Genomic DNA, 17,557 nt, shown 5'->3' with positions numbered 1-17,557 from the left:
GATTAATAAAGAAAAAACATTTACTGCTAATGAATTTTCTTTATTTCTTTTTTTATTCTACAATTGTATTGTACAAAACGTCACTTTAACTCCTTCCAGGCTGAACTTTTTTTTTAAATAAAATTTTATAAAAATAAAGATACAATATCCATTGTATCTCAAAAAAAGCATACTGTGACATAATTTATTTATCATGACATGGATATCATGCCGTATCAGACGCTCGGCTCACGCTCACACCCAGCAACTAGCGGCCGAAACTCGACAAAAGAAACAAAAACATTAAAATGATGAAGCTGAAGATGAGACAGACACAAAAAACACACAAACAAACCTCAAACATACAAAAATGAAAAGAAAAAAAAAAAAGAAATTGGGAAGCAGCAGCAAAAACATGCATAAAAAAGAGATTTTAACAAGTGAAAAGAACTTGAATAAAGGAAAAGTTATCTAAGTTATCATGAGATTATAAGAACATTAAGCCACATTCATTTCCAGCCGTATTTACTGATCTGAGGCTTAAAATGATCTTATTTTATTAACAGATCATTGCGTTTTCTTTCTAGAAATAAATGCTTGAAATAAGCAAAACTATTTGCACTCTAAAAAATATCTTAGCAAGTTTAAATATCTCGAATCTAGACAAATGTATCTATTCTATTTCCTGTTATAAGACTACAATAAATTCATTAGATTATTAAACTTATCTCTAGACATTTTACTAACATCAAGCTTTAAATGTTCTTATTCTGTTTAGCAGAACGTTTTCTTTCTTTCTAGAAATAAATACTTGAAATTAGCAAAATTATCTGCCAAAAGAATAAAACAAGTAAAAATCTGTAGAAATAGGTTTTTAATCAGCTTATATTTGGTTTACTGTGATCTAATAACAGGAAATAGTAGCGCAATGTGACTTTATTCTTGATCTTTTTATTCACTAAGATGTCACTGAATCGAATTGTGCGATGAGAATAAGAGAATTTCAAGCTTGAAATGAATAAAAAATATCTAGAAATAGAGTTTAACCATCATATATTTGTTGAAATATCAACTGAGTTGAATTGGGCGACATCTGAGATACTTTTACTGGCTAAGATCTTTTTTTTTGCAATGTAGCGTACTCTCAGCTTCACTTCACAGATCTCCAGACCAGCTCTCGATTCAGAAGATCAGCAGATCTCCTCCAAACTGTCCACTTCTCATCCCACTCCAGAGAGTAAGTAAGAGAGGAACGTCATTTCCCTCAGCCGTACTCATGACCTTATTCTTTCACGCGCAGCTCAGGACTGAGGTGAGGATGTGGACAGACTGCTAAGTACTCTGGGAGAGCTTCTTCCAAAACCTGAGCTCCTGTCACTCATGAATAAGATCCCAAGATCCTTCACCTTCTCCACCGGGGTAGGAGCTCTCTCCTCACCCGAAGAAGAGCATCCCGATGTTTAAATATCATCCCGGTGGAACACAATGGCTGATATCGTGTCGGATGATTAGTGTACCGTGGGGTCACCGCACCATTCCAACCCTAAACCATGAAAATGATTTTTAAAATTTTTAATTTTTAATCAGAAACACGTCAGCGGTGACACCGCAGCAGGATTACGGGAAGCCTCGGGCCTTAATGGACCTTCATTTCTCTTAGAGCTAAACCTCTGAGAATAAAATCAAATCATTTGTAGGAGTGAAATCAGTCAATACGTGTTGATCATAAGCTATAAAATGGTGTGTTGGTATTGTAAAGTTCAACAAATGTGTAGAATCGATGAGAGCGAGTGACAGGGACAGCAATGACGACGACGACGACGACGACGATGACGACGATGACGATGATGTCTCTCTTTTCAATCAAATTAAAACACATGACCGTTTCACCAAATGGAGGAAAAACGACTTGTACAGATTATTCTTTCATTCCAAACTCAAACTAAACTACTATTCGGAAAGCGACGCCTGTGATCCAACGCCACACTGACACAGGTCAGGAAATGTGCTGAAACTTCCGAGGTGGAAATCATGTGCTGTTAATATGAACACACACACACACACACACTGTATACAGTACATGCTATACACATACAAACACACTTCCACTGTACACACTGCACACTCTGCTTAGAACTGACTCTGAGGAAAAAATTCTTTGATTCCTGCCTTGAATACAAATCAGCCCTAATAAAGACTCCTCTCTCTCTCTCTCTCTCTCTCTCTCTTTCTCTCTCTGAGGAAAAAATAACAAGAAAAAAAAGAAACTGTGTGCTCCTCTGAGAACCGATTATATCCACAGTAGTGTGTTTGTATATTTAAGAAAATAAATGTCGTGATCTTGTCCTGTTTTAGGTTTTTTATTTATTTATTTATTTTTATCTGATGAAATCCTGAAGGGAATAAAGACTGACCCTTATGCGTCAGGAAGATCAGGATGTTTTCCAAATCATAAATAATCACGTCTTTTTTCTTTTCTTTTCTTTTCTTTTCTTTTCTTTTGAGAAGATGAAGACAAAAAAAAATGATGCTCTACAAATCTGATAGAAATCTTGGGAAGAAAAAAAGATTGGCTTCTTTTGGCTTTTTTCTAGACAGAGGCTCCTACCATGAATGTATATATACATATATATTAGATTTTATATTATATATGTATTTTAGATTATGAATGAATTACGTTGTTAACAAAAATGCAAAAAGAAAATCCACAAAAAAACCAAAAAAAAAGTCGTGCGTTAAATTGCGCACCAGCCTCCCACGCTGTGGTGTGCGCGCGCTCACCCGCCCATGCAGGAGCGAGTTTATTAACATGACACACACACACACACACACACACTTTCTGACACTTTTCTTTTTTTTTTTAAATAGATTTGAAGAAGAAATCCCGCGCACTTACATGGAGGTGATGTTCTGGAAGAGGTCGGAGATGCTGGTGCTGTGTGTGCCGTTGCTGCCCGTGTCCATGCCCGTCTCGTGCAGGGCGAGCAGAGGGAAAAAGCTGCCCTGGTGCGATTTATTGCAGTAAATCTCGGTGCTGGAGCAGCTGCAGGTCGGTGGGCACTCCAGCAGCGAGCTCACACACACCCGCAGCACAGCGAGGAAGAGCAGAAAGCCCCAGCAGGGACGGCGGAGCGGCGGCGGCACCGGACGCGTCTCCATCCTGCGTTCCTCCGCCACGCTGTTGCATGCATGCACTCCGGGGCTCCGTGTTAGTCTTCTTCTCTTTCCCTCCTCTTTTCCTTTTCAGAAGCGAGAAAATACACACGCACACAAGCACACACTCGCATGCACACACTCACATGCATGCATACACACACACACACACACACACACACGTACATACACACACACACTGAGAGGTCCCGCTGTCCGCGCGATGGGATGCAGGAATAACACGGATGCGGTGGTGACGGTGTTCCACTTCTCCGAAAGAAAAAAAGAGCAAGAGAGGAGAAAACAAGGGGAACAATATCCACACACACACACACACACACACACACACACACTACTCCGTTAGTGTAGGATGGGCTGAAAAATCGATATCCTCTCCGGTTTGGTACTCCTCCCTTTGCACGGTTTGCATCGTAGATGCTCTTTCAGAGCGCCGCGTGCGCGCCTCCACTTAGTCCTATCAGTGCGTGCACAGGGGTAGGTATAGCGCGCGCACACACACACACACTCAGAGAGAGAGAGAGAGAGAGAGAGAGAGAGAGACACACACACACAGAGAGAGAGAGAGAGAGACACACACACACACACACACACACACACACACACACAGAGAGAGAGAGAAAGAGAGAGAGACAGAGAGAGAGAGACACACACACACACTGAGACACACACACAGAGAGAGAGAGAGACACACACACTGAGACACACACACACACACAACACACACACACACATACACACACAGGGTCCATGATCTGAGCATCAAGTCCCACCTACTGGGCAGATTTAAAAGTGGCGCACCTGCAGCACAGCACAGAGCTCAGATGAAAACCCCTGCAGCCTTTTATTTTTCCGCCATTACAGCATTACACTAAATAAAACCTGCGTCAAGTATGCGTGCTGTGTGTTTGTGCTGTGTGTTTGTGCTGTGTGTTTACGCTGTGTGTTTACGCTGTGTGTTTACGTGTTTATGGTGTGTGTTTGTGCTGTTATCATGTCAGATTATCAGCAAGACTCAACAGGTTGATTGTGTAAAAATAAATCCTTTAAAGCAGCGATTCACATTTTTCCTCTAAAACAACCTGAATTTCAAGCACCGACTCCAACACAATCCAGATCTTCAAATATTATCTAAATGTGCATGTTAATATTTTCAGTAGTTTTTTTGTGTGTGTGTGTGGCTAGACTTGTTGCTCATTGCTTTAAATTCCTGCAGTTTCCACCGACAGAACACATTCAGGTCCAAGATGCCAAAAAAAAAAACAACAAAAAAAACAACAAAAAAACCAAAATAAAAACAAAACAACACCAGAGTCTAATTTCAGCGGCGTAGCTGCTCACAGTCACACTGAAGACGTACACACTTGCGGTTTGCATGAAACCTTTTTGAATAGGAAATAATTATAAGAAGAACGACACAAAAAAAACCACTTTCAGCACTGTATCAAAGTAAAAAATTAATCCCAGAACCCTCTGGCTCTGCTTCACAGACCGCACTCTGAGAACCACTGCTTTAGAAAACCGCTTGTTAAATGATCAGTTATGTGGAATAAACGTGTGTGTGTGTGTGTGTGTGTGTGTGTGTGTGTGTGTGTGTGTGTAAAATATATATTTATATACGACTGGACAGCGTGTTGCCATTGACTCCCACTGTCCAGGTTTGAAGCCTAAATCTGATCCATTCGAAAGAACTTAAGAAAGAACATGGCGTATCGAATGCTAGCTCAGAGTGGTAAGTCAGGCATTATTTATTTATTTATATGTAAAATGCTAAACTGTAATTATATCATTTGATTTTAAAAAGATTTTAGAGCTTTGAGTCATGACTGACTGAGCTGCTATTTGCTAGCTAGCTGAAATGATCGAATTCTTCATGTTAATCGGCGTAATGTAAGTCGCTAACGTAAAGTACCGACTGAATATCACTGGAAAACAGCAGAAAACATTTACACTCAACCTATTTTTGAGCAAATAACTGAATCTGAATTACACACCTGAGTGGAGAAGTGCTCTTTCACGCGCCGTTCGTTCTGTCAGCGGAGTTCGTTTGAGAAAAAAAAAAAGAGAGAGAGAGACTGGCGAACCTTACCAAGATACTACATGTGTTAGCTAAGGTCATACAGTCAGTCGGAGATTATAATGAAACGTAGCTAGTGTTAGCTGCCCTGGTTTGTGCCATCACTTTGTTCACTCATGTTGGTTTGCTAGTTATAATATCAGTAATGCTAGCTAACTAAGACATCAAAATGTAGAACGTTGGAAAGTGCGTGCGCGTTCATGAGGCTCAAAACCGTCAATCACCTCATTAACCACGCCCTTTTACTTATCACCAAATAACTCCTCTAAAACGCATTCATCGTAAGGAAAAATATTGGGGAAGATATCAAGGTAAAAATGTCAAAACACTATTCCTGAAAATAATTTGTGGAGATGTAACTTAAAGCGTAATTTGGCTCATTTTCTCATTTTCGCTGACATGGGAATGGGCGGAGTTTAAAGACTGTACTGCAGCCAGCCACTAGAGGGCCTCAGAGACATTTCGCCTTCAGTTAGAAACTCCTGACGCGAAGTCCACTCGTATATACAGTCACTGAGACGATAAAACATTAGCCTTAGTTCATCGACTTTAATTTTGTAAACCATCAGGGCTTGTGTCACAGATCCTCTGTTCAGGTTTATCCAATCACGTTTATGCGTTTATGTAAATTATTTAGCTAAAGGAAGCTCGTCGGATGAGAGACTAGCTACAGAGAGAGCTAGAGAGGTCAGAAGGTCAGGCTGCTGCTGTTGTTGTTGTTGTTGTTGTTGTTTTTATCCTCTCTGGTTTGATTAGTGAAGTGATGACATGAAAAAAGTCGACAATGAAAATTGTGTGTTTTTTTTAAATCTACGCATCAAGCTCAAAAATCTGTTCAGTGTCTGAAGTTAAAATTGCTTTTGTTACAATACAAAAAACATAACCACTTCATACTGTATTATTTAACGGTTAAACATTAAGAGTGATGATTATGTTTACTCATAAAGACTAAAATAAAAGAGGAAAAATAAAATAAAAAAATTAAAACTAAAAGATTACGCACTACTGATCGACTAATTTACATTTTACATTCTTTACTGTAATGTACAGCAGGTTGTACTGTTCAGTAAAATATTTACGTCATGTCTCTTCATTGAATATTTCTTTTTTTAAGCAAAAAAATTAATTAGAATTATAAGCACTATAAAGAATTAAAGCTGTGTGTACAGCCAGTAAAGTGCCACGTTTTTAGATAAACTGTCAGTAAAACACTCTGTAAGACGCTCACTTTAATATCCAGTGCTGTTTCAGTGCAGCGTTTACACTCGCTAATTTCCCCCAAACCTGAACTTCTTATGTTTTATTACAGTTTAATCACAATCAGTGCCACAGACAACAGCAAAAGTCCAGAAATGTAATTACGTGAGAAAAATATTTGTAAAAAGAGGCTTTATTAGAGACACTTGGATGGTAAAGCAGTTAGAGAAAAGGCTCACAGAAACATAAGAAACAAAAGTATTGGCACCTTTCATACGTTTTCTTTTTAATAATGGTGCCAATAATTCTACACATGCCTAAAAGTGTGATTGCGATTTATGATTTTTTCGATTAAATCTCTAATAAATACGCTGAATTTTAAAAATGGTTCTTTTGAGCTGTAGTGTGTTTCAAAGTTGTTTCTTTTCATTCCCACGTGACTTGTAGGTTCTCTCGGAAAACAAAGTTGGCAAATAAACAAATAAATAAATAAATAAATAAATAAAAATGTGCCTGTATATTTATTTCTTTATTATTGTCTCATTGGTAATAAATAAACTGTACACTTTTAGAAAAAAAAAGATTCTTCAGCATGTTTTTTGGATATTTAAAGGTTTTTGGTTTGTATTTTTGAGGAACGACTGAAGAACAACGTGCTGTACTTTCTATCCGTTTATAGTTACATTTAATGTAAGTGAACAATGTTAGTTCCTGTTGTCACTTCCGTTACAGCAGCTATAAACAGTAGTTTCCTCATTTTTTATTGAAGTTAATACGGCAAAAAAACGCAGCGTGTCATGTGACTGAGAAACCGCAAAGAAGCGCAAACTCCTCTGACCTGAAGATGAACTTAAAGTTACAGCTTTACCTCCGACTGCTACAAAGCTCTGACACTGGAGACTCCTTCCATAAATGTCACATACATCTCCTCACAGAAAACTTCACCACATCAGCAACTACACACGTCCCTGTGAATGAGCTGTTGCTATAGAAACGATAATGTATTAATAAGAACGAGTGCATTAATATAAACTGCGCTACCGTCAGAGCTGCTGTTCTGGAAAATTAATCAACACCTTCTGACCAATCAGATTCCAGAACTCAACAGCGCTGTGGGGTAAGTGGATTTACATCAACGAATGGAAGCAGATCTCTCCAGTAGCATAATTTCCAAGTTCTTCTGAGAAGGTTGTGCTTTTTGGCACAGTGAGGTCACTTCCTGTGAATTAGCAGTACTAAGGAGAACTAGCAGCTGAAGAAAGAAGCTAATTTGATGAGCCGCATTCACATCAACTCCTGATAAGAGAAAAGCAGAACGTCGACATTAGCGGCTAATTACAGCCGTTTAATGAATTTCCTGAATCAGGACACGATCCGACGTTCTGCGACTTCCAGTCAATTCCAAGCACAAAAGGTCACTCAGGGTCGAATCTCTCGGAACCCTCCGGCGCTGTCTCAGCCTCGCTGCTTTCATGAGGATGTAAGATGAACCAGACATCTCACTCTGACCTCTGAACTTCAGAGTGCATTAACGGAGAAGCGCCGTGCGCTACATGACCGTACACAATGAAAAAAAAACCTCTCGCTTCACCATCTGTACACGACTAGAGAGCAGCGAGCTCATATAACACCGGCTCCGAATGTTCCTGTAAAATAACACACTGAAATAAACCTAAAGTCCCGCAGAAATGTGAATCAGCATCATCTTTAATCATTAATTTATTTTTTATTTACCCTAACACACAAAACTGTCTATAATCTATTCATAACAGTCAGTTAAGCTGTAACTTATTACATCATAATATCCATATAAAGTACAAAACTCTAATTTTACAGGATTACATTTCATATATTACTGCATTTTTACTGGTTTACGCTGTTGTTTTAACTCTTTCTTTGAAATATATACATATATAAAACATTTCAATCTCATAACAATAATCTATAATAATTAATAATAATAATCTCATAATATGTGTTTATTAAAGAAAGCTTTTTATTTCAGTTGAAATAAACATGAATGAACAAATTTCACAGAAAAAAATGCAAAAAAAAAGAAAGATTGCTCAATAAAAACCTGCTAAACTGAAACATTACACAATAAGAATTTGTCAAAATGAACAAATTACACAGAAAAAAATGCTAAAATGAGTAAATTACCCCAATAAGAATTTGTCTAAATAAACAAATTACACAACAAACTGCTAAAATGAAATATTACACCATTTCAAAAATGTACAAATCACACAACAAATTGCTATAAATGAAAGAAAACACAAAAAGAACATGTTAAGATATATAAAACACACAACAAAACACAATAAATGAAAGATTACACAATAAAATCTTTCTAAAATAAACAAATTACACAATAAAAACTTCCGAAACATAACAAATAATGCAACAAAATGTTAAAAAAATGAACATCTTACACAAAAAAAGGCTAATATACACTGTAAGATTACACAATTTCTAAAATGAAGAAAGTAAACAACTTACCAAAATTATGCTTTTTAACAAAATAATGGAAGAAGCTAAAAACGTGTAATGGGTGAAGTTTAAAACCTTGTTTTTCTTTGAAATTTATTTTATGATGCAAAACAGTCACGTGATACTGTATGAACTTTTGCATGAACAACAAAATTATTTTAGCTAACAGTTAGAACACAGAGAGAAAATCACTACTGATGCATGTAAACAAACAAACAAACAAACAAACAAACAAACAAATCAATAAATATATATTTTTACATTTTTGGTTTGTTTATCTGCTCGACATGCCGAGGTTTTAAACAGAAATAATGAAAGGAGGAAATAAAGGAAAAAACTCATCACTGCCTCAGCAATCTCCAGCTTCAATGCACACACACACACACACACACACACACACACTCTCTTCTTTCTCCGGCTGTGCCATTTATTTATCAGACATGCCTGGACGTCTGTAAACATGACGACGGGGAGAAAAAATAATCGTGTTAAACATATCAGAGCGGAGGAAATAATGATCAGAGCTGAGCTTTGTTTTAAAAATGTTGAGATAAAAGAGAGAGAACAGAAAATTCTGGAAGAGTGGAGAGAGAGAGAGAGAGGGAGAGCGCGAGAGAGAGAGAGAGAGAGAGAGAGAGAGAGCGTGTGAGAGAGAGAGAGAGAGAGAGGGAGAGTGCGAGAGAGAGAGAGAGAGAGAGAGAGAGGGGGGGGGGAGAGAGAGAGAGAGGGAGAGAGAGAGAGAGAGAGAGAGAGAGAGCTCTGTGCTCATGACTGTGTTCCTCTGCTCTTATTCACTTTCTTTTCATTTTCTTTTCTCCCATCCTTTATTTCTGTAATTTATTATTCTTCCTTATTTTCTTTTTTCTCTTCCTTTCTCTTCTGTTTTCTTTGGTCTTTCTGTCATCCATTTCTTCTCTCAATCCATCCACTTTTGTTTGTTTGTTTGTTTGTTTCTTTCTTTCTTTCTTTCTTTCTGTTAATGATTGATTAATAATTGATTTTTCTTTCTTTCTATATTTAATTTCTGTTCCTTCTGTCATCCATTTCTTCTCTCTATCCATCAACTTTCTTTGTTTCTTGTTTGTTTTTTCTTTCTTTTCATCGTTTTAGTTTTCATCCCAAGTATTTTCTTTTCCTTCTTTTATTATTTGGTTTAATGCATTAATTTTCCTATTCCTTCCTTCCTTCCTTCCTTCCTTCCATCCATCCTTTCCTGCTCTTTCTGTCATCCATTACTTCTCTCTATCCAAAAATCTTTCTTTCTTTATTCATCATTGTTTTATCCAAATTCTCAACGTTTTTCCTTTCTTTCTTTCTTTCTTTCTTTCATTGCTGTAATAACTAATTATTAATGATCAGTAGAAACAACAATACATTGCCTCTCTTGCTGTTTCTCCCCGCCCCACACACTCTCACACACACACACACACACACACACACACATACACACACACACACACACAGAGACACACTCACACACACACACACACACACACACACAGGTGTGTGGTTTAATCCTGCTGTGTGGTGGAGCTGACCTGCCCCTGTCGATTTTTTTGCAAAGGGGATCTTTTACAAAGCCGAGTTTTGGCGAACACACTGAACAACCAGCACCATCTGTCATCTTCACTGCAACACACACACACACTCACACACACACACACACACACTCACACACACACACACACACACACAAAGTAGAACACACAGAGGAAGCAACATGGTTGAGCGGAGAGCCAGGAATTACAGGTACACAGGCCACGCCTCCTTCACTAAGACTGACAGGTATACAGGCCACGCCTCCTTCACTAAGACTGACAGGTACACAGGCCACGCCTCCTTCACTAAGACTGACAGGTACACAGGCCACGCCTCCTTCACTAAAACTGACAGGTATACAGGCCACGCCTCCTTCACTGAGACTGACAGGTACACAGGCCATGCCTCCTTCACTAAGACTGACAGGTACACAGGCCACGCCTCCTTCACTAAGACTGACAGGTACACAGGCCACGCCTCCTGCACAGAGACTGACAGGTACACAGGCCACGCCTCCTTCACTGAGACTGACAAGTACACAAGCCACGCCTCCTTCACTAAGACTGACAGGTACACAGGCCACGCCTCCTTCACTAAAACTGACAGGTATACAGGCCACGCCTCTTTCACTGAGACTGACAGGCGCACAGGCCACGCCTCCTTCACTGAGACTGACAGGCGCACAGGCCATGCCTCCTTCACAGAGACTGACAGGTACACAGACCACGCCTCCTTCACTGAGACTGACAGGTACACAGGCCACGCCTCCTTCACTAAGACTTACAGGTACACAGGCCACGCCTCCTTCACTAAGACTTACAGGTACACAGGCCACGCCTCCTTCACTGAGATTGACAGGTACACAGGCCACGCCTCCTTCACTGAAACTGACAGGTACACAGACCACGCCTCCTTCACTGAGACTGACAGGTACACAGGCCACGCCTCCTTCACCGAGACTGACAGGTACACAGGCCACGCCTCCTTCACTAAGACTTACAGGTACACAGGCCACGCCTCCTTCACTGAGATTGAGAGGTACACAGGCCACACCTCCTTCACTAAGACTTACAGGTACACAGGCCACGCCTCCTTCACTGAGACTGACAGGTACACAGGCCACGCCTCCTTCACTAAGACTTACAGGTATACAGGCCACGCCTCCTTCACTGAGATTGAGAGGTACACAGGCCACACCTCCTTCACTAAGACTGACAGGTACACAGGCCACGCCTCCTTCACTAAGACTGACAGGTACACAGGCCACGCCTCCTTCACTGAGACTGACAGGTGCACAGGCCACGCCTCCTTCACTGAGACTGACAGGTACACAGGCCACGCCTCCTGCACAGAGACTGACAGGTACACAGGCCACGCCTCCTTCACTGAGACTGACAGGTACACAGGCCACGCCTCCTTCACTAAGACTGACAGGTACACAGGCCACGCCTCCTTCACTGAGACTGACAGGTACACAGGCCACGCCTCCTTCACTGGTGAACCTTTGATAATATTTGCACTAACACTTCTCAGTGATAAAAGAGCTGGAGTCGTGAGATCAGATCGATTCACCATCACAGTAAAACTTTTCCCTTCACACTCTGTTCTGAATCGATGCAGCAGATCGTAAATATCGGGTCCAGCGCACCGGGGTGAAAAGTTCTCAGGGTTCTGTTTTACAGAGTTTATCAGAAATAAAATCTAATCAATAAACAAATAAACAAAAGGAGCATGAAGTTTAACAGCAGAGTTCTCACGAAAATCTCACAATTTTCCAGCAGCAAGTTTCTCATCAGCTCATTCACAGGGACTCGTACAGTGGAGACTCCACTTATCATAAACTGAGTTTTAAATTTTTATAAACACTCATTTGTGAATTGCTGCGGTATAAGAGGAATAAAGCACTTGTGGTTGTGCTTTTATAGGAAAATAATCAACTTCAGTGTTTAATTTGTCTTAAACATAAACAATTTGTCAGTGATTGTCCATTTTTATCGCTTTTAATCACAGAGTTCTTCCTTTATCGCCAGTCATTTAAGAGAAATACTGTATATATATATATATATATATATATATATATATATATATATATATATACAGTTCTGTGCAAAAGTCTTAGGCACATGTATAGAAATGCTGTAGAGCAAAGACGCCTTCAAAATAATGAAATTAAATGTTTCTACATTAAAATAAAATCCTATAAAGAGCTGTAAACAGTAATAAATGAAACAGAGTCAATATTTAATGTGACGATCCTTCACCTTAAATAAAATAAAGCAGTATCTGAGGTGCAGTGTGTGCAGTTTTATAAGGAAATGAGCTGGAAGTGTTACTGAGCATCTTGCAGAAGCAGCCACAGTTCTTCTGGAGACTTTGACTGTCGACTCGCTTCTTATTTCTGCAGCGAAACCCAGCAGCCTTCATTATGTTTTTATCTGAAAAGTGTCTCTTATGGAATCTGCTGCTTTCTTTACTGACATACAAACATTTTTCTGTAACGTTTCATTTTGTGCTGGAAAACTAATGTTTGGAATCTAAAAGTACTGAATCAATAATGTAGAAGTCAGAAAATAAAAATCTATAACACGTTTGTACTAAAAAAAAAAAAATAGGGTGCCTAAGACTTTTGCACTGTAGTACTGTATTTATATATTTTTTTAAATGTCACTTTTGTTTTATGAAAACAAGAAGAAGAGAGTCGAGTAAACGCTGTGGGATTTGATCAGACAAACCGCCAAGCTCACCAGAAAACCGCAAAATAAATAAATCCGAGCCCTGCATTTAACACGTCACTGGATAAAAACCGTAGCTGTCCTTCTGTAGAGATTTCAGAGGCCGCTCTGTCATTCCACTCGTTCTCACACGCACCTGGAAATAATAGCTAGAGTCATATTTTCTGTCTTCCGATTCTCTTCCCTCATTAATTGCCTGTTTGCTTTGCAGTCGTCATCCCGTCTGTCTCTCTCCGCTCATGTCTTTCTGCTTTTTGGTGACGTGACTGTCAGCTCTCGCTGCTGTATTTAATGGATTTTCTCGCCAGTGAAGCGCTCGCTATAGGACAGCGATCCCGGCAGTTAACAGACGGAAAGAGACGTTACGTTTGATCGGTTTCCATCACTGTTTGGCACATGAAAAAAAAAAAAACAAAGTCTTTGTGGTGAACGTCTCTTTCACTGCTTTTCAATCTTAGGAATGTAGGGTTTGTCAGGAAGATTGCTTTTACAGCAAATTAAGGCACGGAGCTCTCGCACAGGAGAAATGTTGTTTTAAAAAAAAGGATACTAAGAGCTCAGATTGGTAGATACATCGATTTCTAACCTCACTAGCATCACGCGTGATTTATTATTCATTTAGTAAAGTTGTAAGATATTTTTTTGTGGCCAAACCGAACCAGATTTACAGAAGTTGTAAGGAGTAATACAAGTCTTTTGAATACCCAGTGCTAACGCTAGACAGTTAGCTAACACAAGCTAATATGATGATATGATCTGCTACCATCTTCACTGCTAATACCAGACAGTTTGATAACATAAGCTAATGTGACAGGATTTCAGAGATAATATTAAGAAGTTTGTAGATGTAAATAATCTTCACCGCTAGTGCTAGTCAGCTAGCTAACATGAGCTAACTTGGCAAAAATTCTGAGAGAGTCTAAAATTATAAAAAAGTTTTCATAGTACCACATGCTAATGCTGGATATTTGGCTAACATAAGCTAATGTGACACGTTTGCAGAGAAGATTTTAAGTCATGTTTAGAGATGTAAATAATCTTCACTGCTAATGCTGGATATTTGTCTAACGTAAGATAATATGAGATGATTTTTTGAGAGAATTTTGAAGTCATATTTATTTGCTAATGCTATGTAGTTAGCTAATATAAGCTAAGCTGACAGGATATTTCAGAAAACACTTCCGAGTTAAATGGTCGAAAAATGGTTGAATAGTGTGTGTGGGCTTCAGTGACCTATTTGTACAATTCAAACAGCGACTGTCTTAGAGAGGAAGGTGTTCATTTAAAAAAAAAAAAAGAAAGAAATAAAGAAACTTTAAAAAAATATAGCACTCGCTGTTTCTTAGCTGTGTAAAAGTCAGCGCTGTGCCGCGGAGCTGTGAACTGCTGAGTCTCTGTGTGACACTCTGAAGCCCCACAGACGAGACAGGAAGTGCGGAGAGGCATGAAGAGTGAAGGTGAGTGTGTGAGAGCGACAAAGACAGAAAGAAAGAAAGGGAGAGAGAGAGAGAAGCCCTGAAGGATCACCAGCACCTACTAATCCCCACCACATGGATGCTTTAGACCAGAACAAAAATGTCACACAAATCAGATTAGACCAAATTACAGTATAAATGAAACAAAACGACATCAGCTATTGAGAAACTCAAACACAACACCAGAGAAAAATGCAGTGGTGTTTAGTGCTAAAAAGACAGAAGACGGTGGCAGATAAAAACTGAGAAGCACCTTGAGAAGGTAGAGACTCAGTGGACGAGCTAGCGCTAGGAACAGGCAGACGCAGGAGAACATGGCTCCCACAGGAAGAAACGTTGTGTATTGCTACACTGCACCCAAAACACAACTGAGACAGAGCTGCACTTCCTCACAGAACACACAACATACACAGAGAGAAACTCTACCGCAAAATGAAACACACACCCCAAACATCTGACGATCTCTCAGACAGTGAAACACTCCGCCTTCTGCTAAAGATAAAGACTGCTGTATGTCAGCAGCACAATACGACAGAGAAATAGAGAGAGAGAGAGAGAGAGAGAGAGAGAGAGAGAGAAGCTTGTTGAATTCAATTGAGACAGACACACAGATACAGATAGAGGGATAGACAGTGAGAGACAGAGAGATGGGAAGAGAGATAGGAAAAGAGAGAGAGATAGGAAAAGAGAGAGAGTGAGAGAGAGATGGGAAGAGAGAAAGAGAGAGAGACAGGGAGAGAGATGGAAAGAGAGAAAGAGAGAGAGATAGGAAGAGAGAGAGATGGGAAGAGAGAGAGATGGGAAGAGAGAAAGAGAGAGACAGGGAGAGAGATGGGAAGAGAGAAAGAGAGAGATGGAAAGAGAGAAAGAGAGAGAGATAGGAAGAGAGAGAGAGAGTGAGAGAGAGAGATGGGAAGAGAGAGAGACGGGGAGAGAGAGATGGGAAGAGAGAAAGAGAGAGAGATGGAGAGATGGGAAGAGAGAGAGACAGTGAGAGGAAGAGAGAAAGAGAGAGAGATGGGAAGAGAGAGATGGGAAGAGAGGAAGAGAGAGATGGGAAGAGAGAAAGAGAGAGACAGGGAGAGAGATGGGAAGAGAGAAAGAGAGAGATGGAAAGAGAGAAAGAGAGAGAGATGGGAAGAGAGAGAGACGGGGAGAGAGAGATGGGAAGAGAAAAAGAGAGAGAGATGGGAAGAGAGAAAGAGAGAGAGATAGGAAGAGAGATAGGAAGAGAGAGATAGTGAGAGATATAGATGGAAAGAGAGAGAGACGGGGAGAGAGAAATGGGAAGAGAGAAAGAGAGAGAGATGGGAAGAGAGAGACAGTGAAAGAGAGAGATGGAATGAGAGAGAGACAGTGAGAGAGAGAGAGACGGAAAGAGAGAAAGAGAGAGAGATGGGAAGAGAGAGAGATGGGAAGAGAGAAAGAGAGAGAGATGGGAAGAGAGAGAGACAGGAAGAGAGAAAGAGAGAGAGATGGGAAGAGAGAGAGATGGGAAGAGAGAAAGAGAGAGAGATGGGAAGAGAGAGATGGGAAGAGAAAGAGACGGGAAGTGAGAAAGAGAGAGAGATGGGAAGAGAGAGAGAGACAGTGAGAGAGAGAGAGAAACGGGGAGAGAGAGAGAGACAGTGAGAGAGAGAGAGAGACGGGAAGAGAGAAAGAGAGAGAGATGGGTAGAGAGAGAGAGACGGGAAGAGAGAAAGAGAGAGAGATGGGAAGAGAGAAAGAGAGAGAGATGGGTAGAGAGAGAGATGGCATGCAGCAGTGAGGAAGAAAGGAGAATCGTATGGTGTAGATGGAGGACGAGTGAAGGTGAAGGTTAGTGCTGTAAACGGTCTGCCGATGCGACGGGAAGTCAGGAAGCTGATTCCGTATTCCGGAGACGTCTGAACCTCCGTACTTGTGTGTGGATGATGTGCATTATGGGAAAATGACTACAGAGGGCCTCAGCAGGCATCACCTCCCTCCATCCCTCCATCCCTCCATCCCTCCTTCCCTCTTCTTCCCTACTGGAAAGCTATCCTGAGCTAACTTAACCAGATTCCTCAGAGGATTTTGAGTCATGTTCATACATGCACTAATCTTCACCACTAATGCTAGTTATCAAGCTAACATAAGCTAGCATGACACGATTTCTGAGAGGATTTTAAGCTATATTCATAGATGTTAATAATCTACACTGCTCATGCTAGCTAAAGATGCTAGAAAAGTTGTATAAGTGTTTATAAACAACAGAGCTAACGCTAGTCAGTCTTGCTAACCTGACAGAATTTCAGATGTGAATAATCTTTACTGCGACTGCTAGCCAGCTAGCTAACATGAGCTAACTGGACAAAAGATAATATATAAGTGTTTATAATCATCTATGCTAATGCTAGTCATTTGGCTAACATTTAAAAAAATAAATAAATAAATAAATAAATCTTACTTTCATTTAAAGAATGATTACAGGAAGATTGTTTTTCTTTTATTATTATTATTATTATTATTATTATTATTGTTGTTGTTGTTGTTGTTGCTGTTGTTATGGGCCTATTGAAGAAAATCTTTAAAAGTCATAAATTATTTGCATTAATTAACTGATTCATTAATTAGTCATTATGTATTAATTAATAATTAATTAGTTTCCCCAAAATCCACAAAAATATGCATAAAGAAATCATGATTATAATCAAAGACATTCTAAAAACATGAAAATGATTCAAAAAAAAGAAGGAAAGAAAAAGAAAAGAAAAAAATGAAATAAACAATAATTATACACTATATTACCAAAAGTATTCGGTCACCTGCCTTGACTCACATATGAACTTAAGTGCCATCCCATTCCTAACCCATAGGGTTCAGTATGATGTCGGTCCACCTTTTGCAGCTATTACAGCTTCAACTCTTCTGGGAAG

The 17,557-nt window shown here is 39.6% G+C and overlaps 1 protein-coding gene across 4 annotated transcripts in view; it reads right to left on the bottom strand.

Moving 5' to 3' along the window:
- ntrk3a (neurotrophic tyrosine kinase, receptor, type 3a) overlaps nt 1–3,805 on the bottom strand; it is a 221,640-nt gene extending 217,835 nt beyond the window's left edge. For all 4 annotated transcript variants that reach the window (XM_053235385.1, XM_053235386.1, XM_034305567.2 and 1 more), the window contains exon 1: nt 2,876–3,805. In XM_053235385.1, coding sequence (XP_053091360.1) covers nt 2,876–3,138 — 263 coding nt within the window. In that variant the 5' untranslated portion in view covers nt 3,139–3,805. The remainder of the gene's footprint in view (nt 1–2,875) is intronic.
- Between the last annotated feature and the right edge of the window lie 13,752 nt (nt 3,806–17,557).

The sequence above is a fragment of the Pangasianodon hypophthalmus genome, chromosome 7, assembly GCF_027358585.1.
Source record: "Pangasianodon hypophthalmus isolate fPanHyp1 chromosome 7, fPanHyp1.pri, whole genome shotgun sequence".
NCBI classification, from domain to species: Eukaryota; Metazoa; Chordata; class Actinopteri; order Siluriformes; family Pangasiidae; genus Pangasianodon; species Pangasianodon hypophthalmus.
Note: the sequence above shows the minus strand (reverse complement) of the source record. Positions and strands in the feature narration are given on the sequence as shown.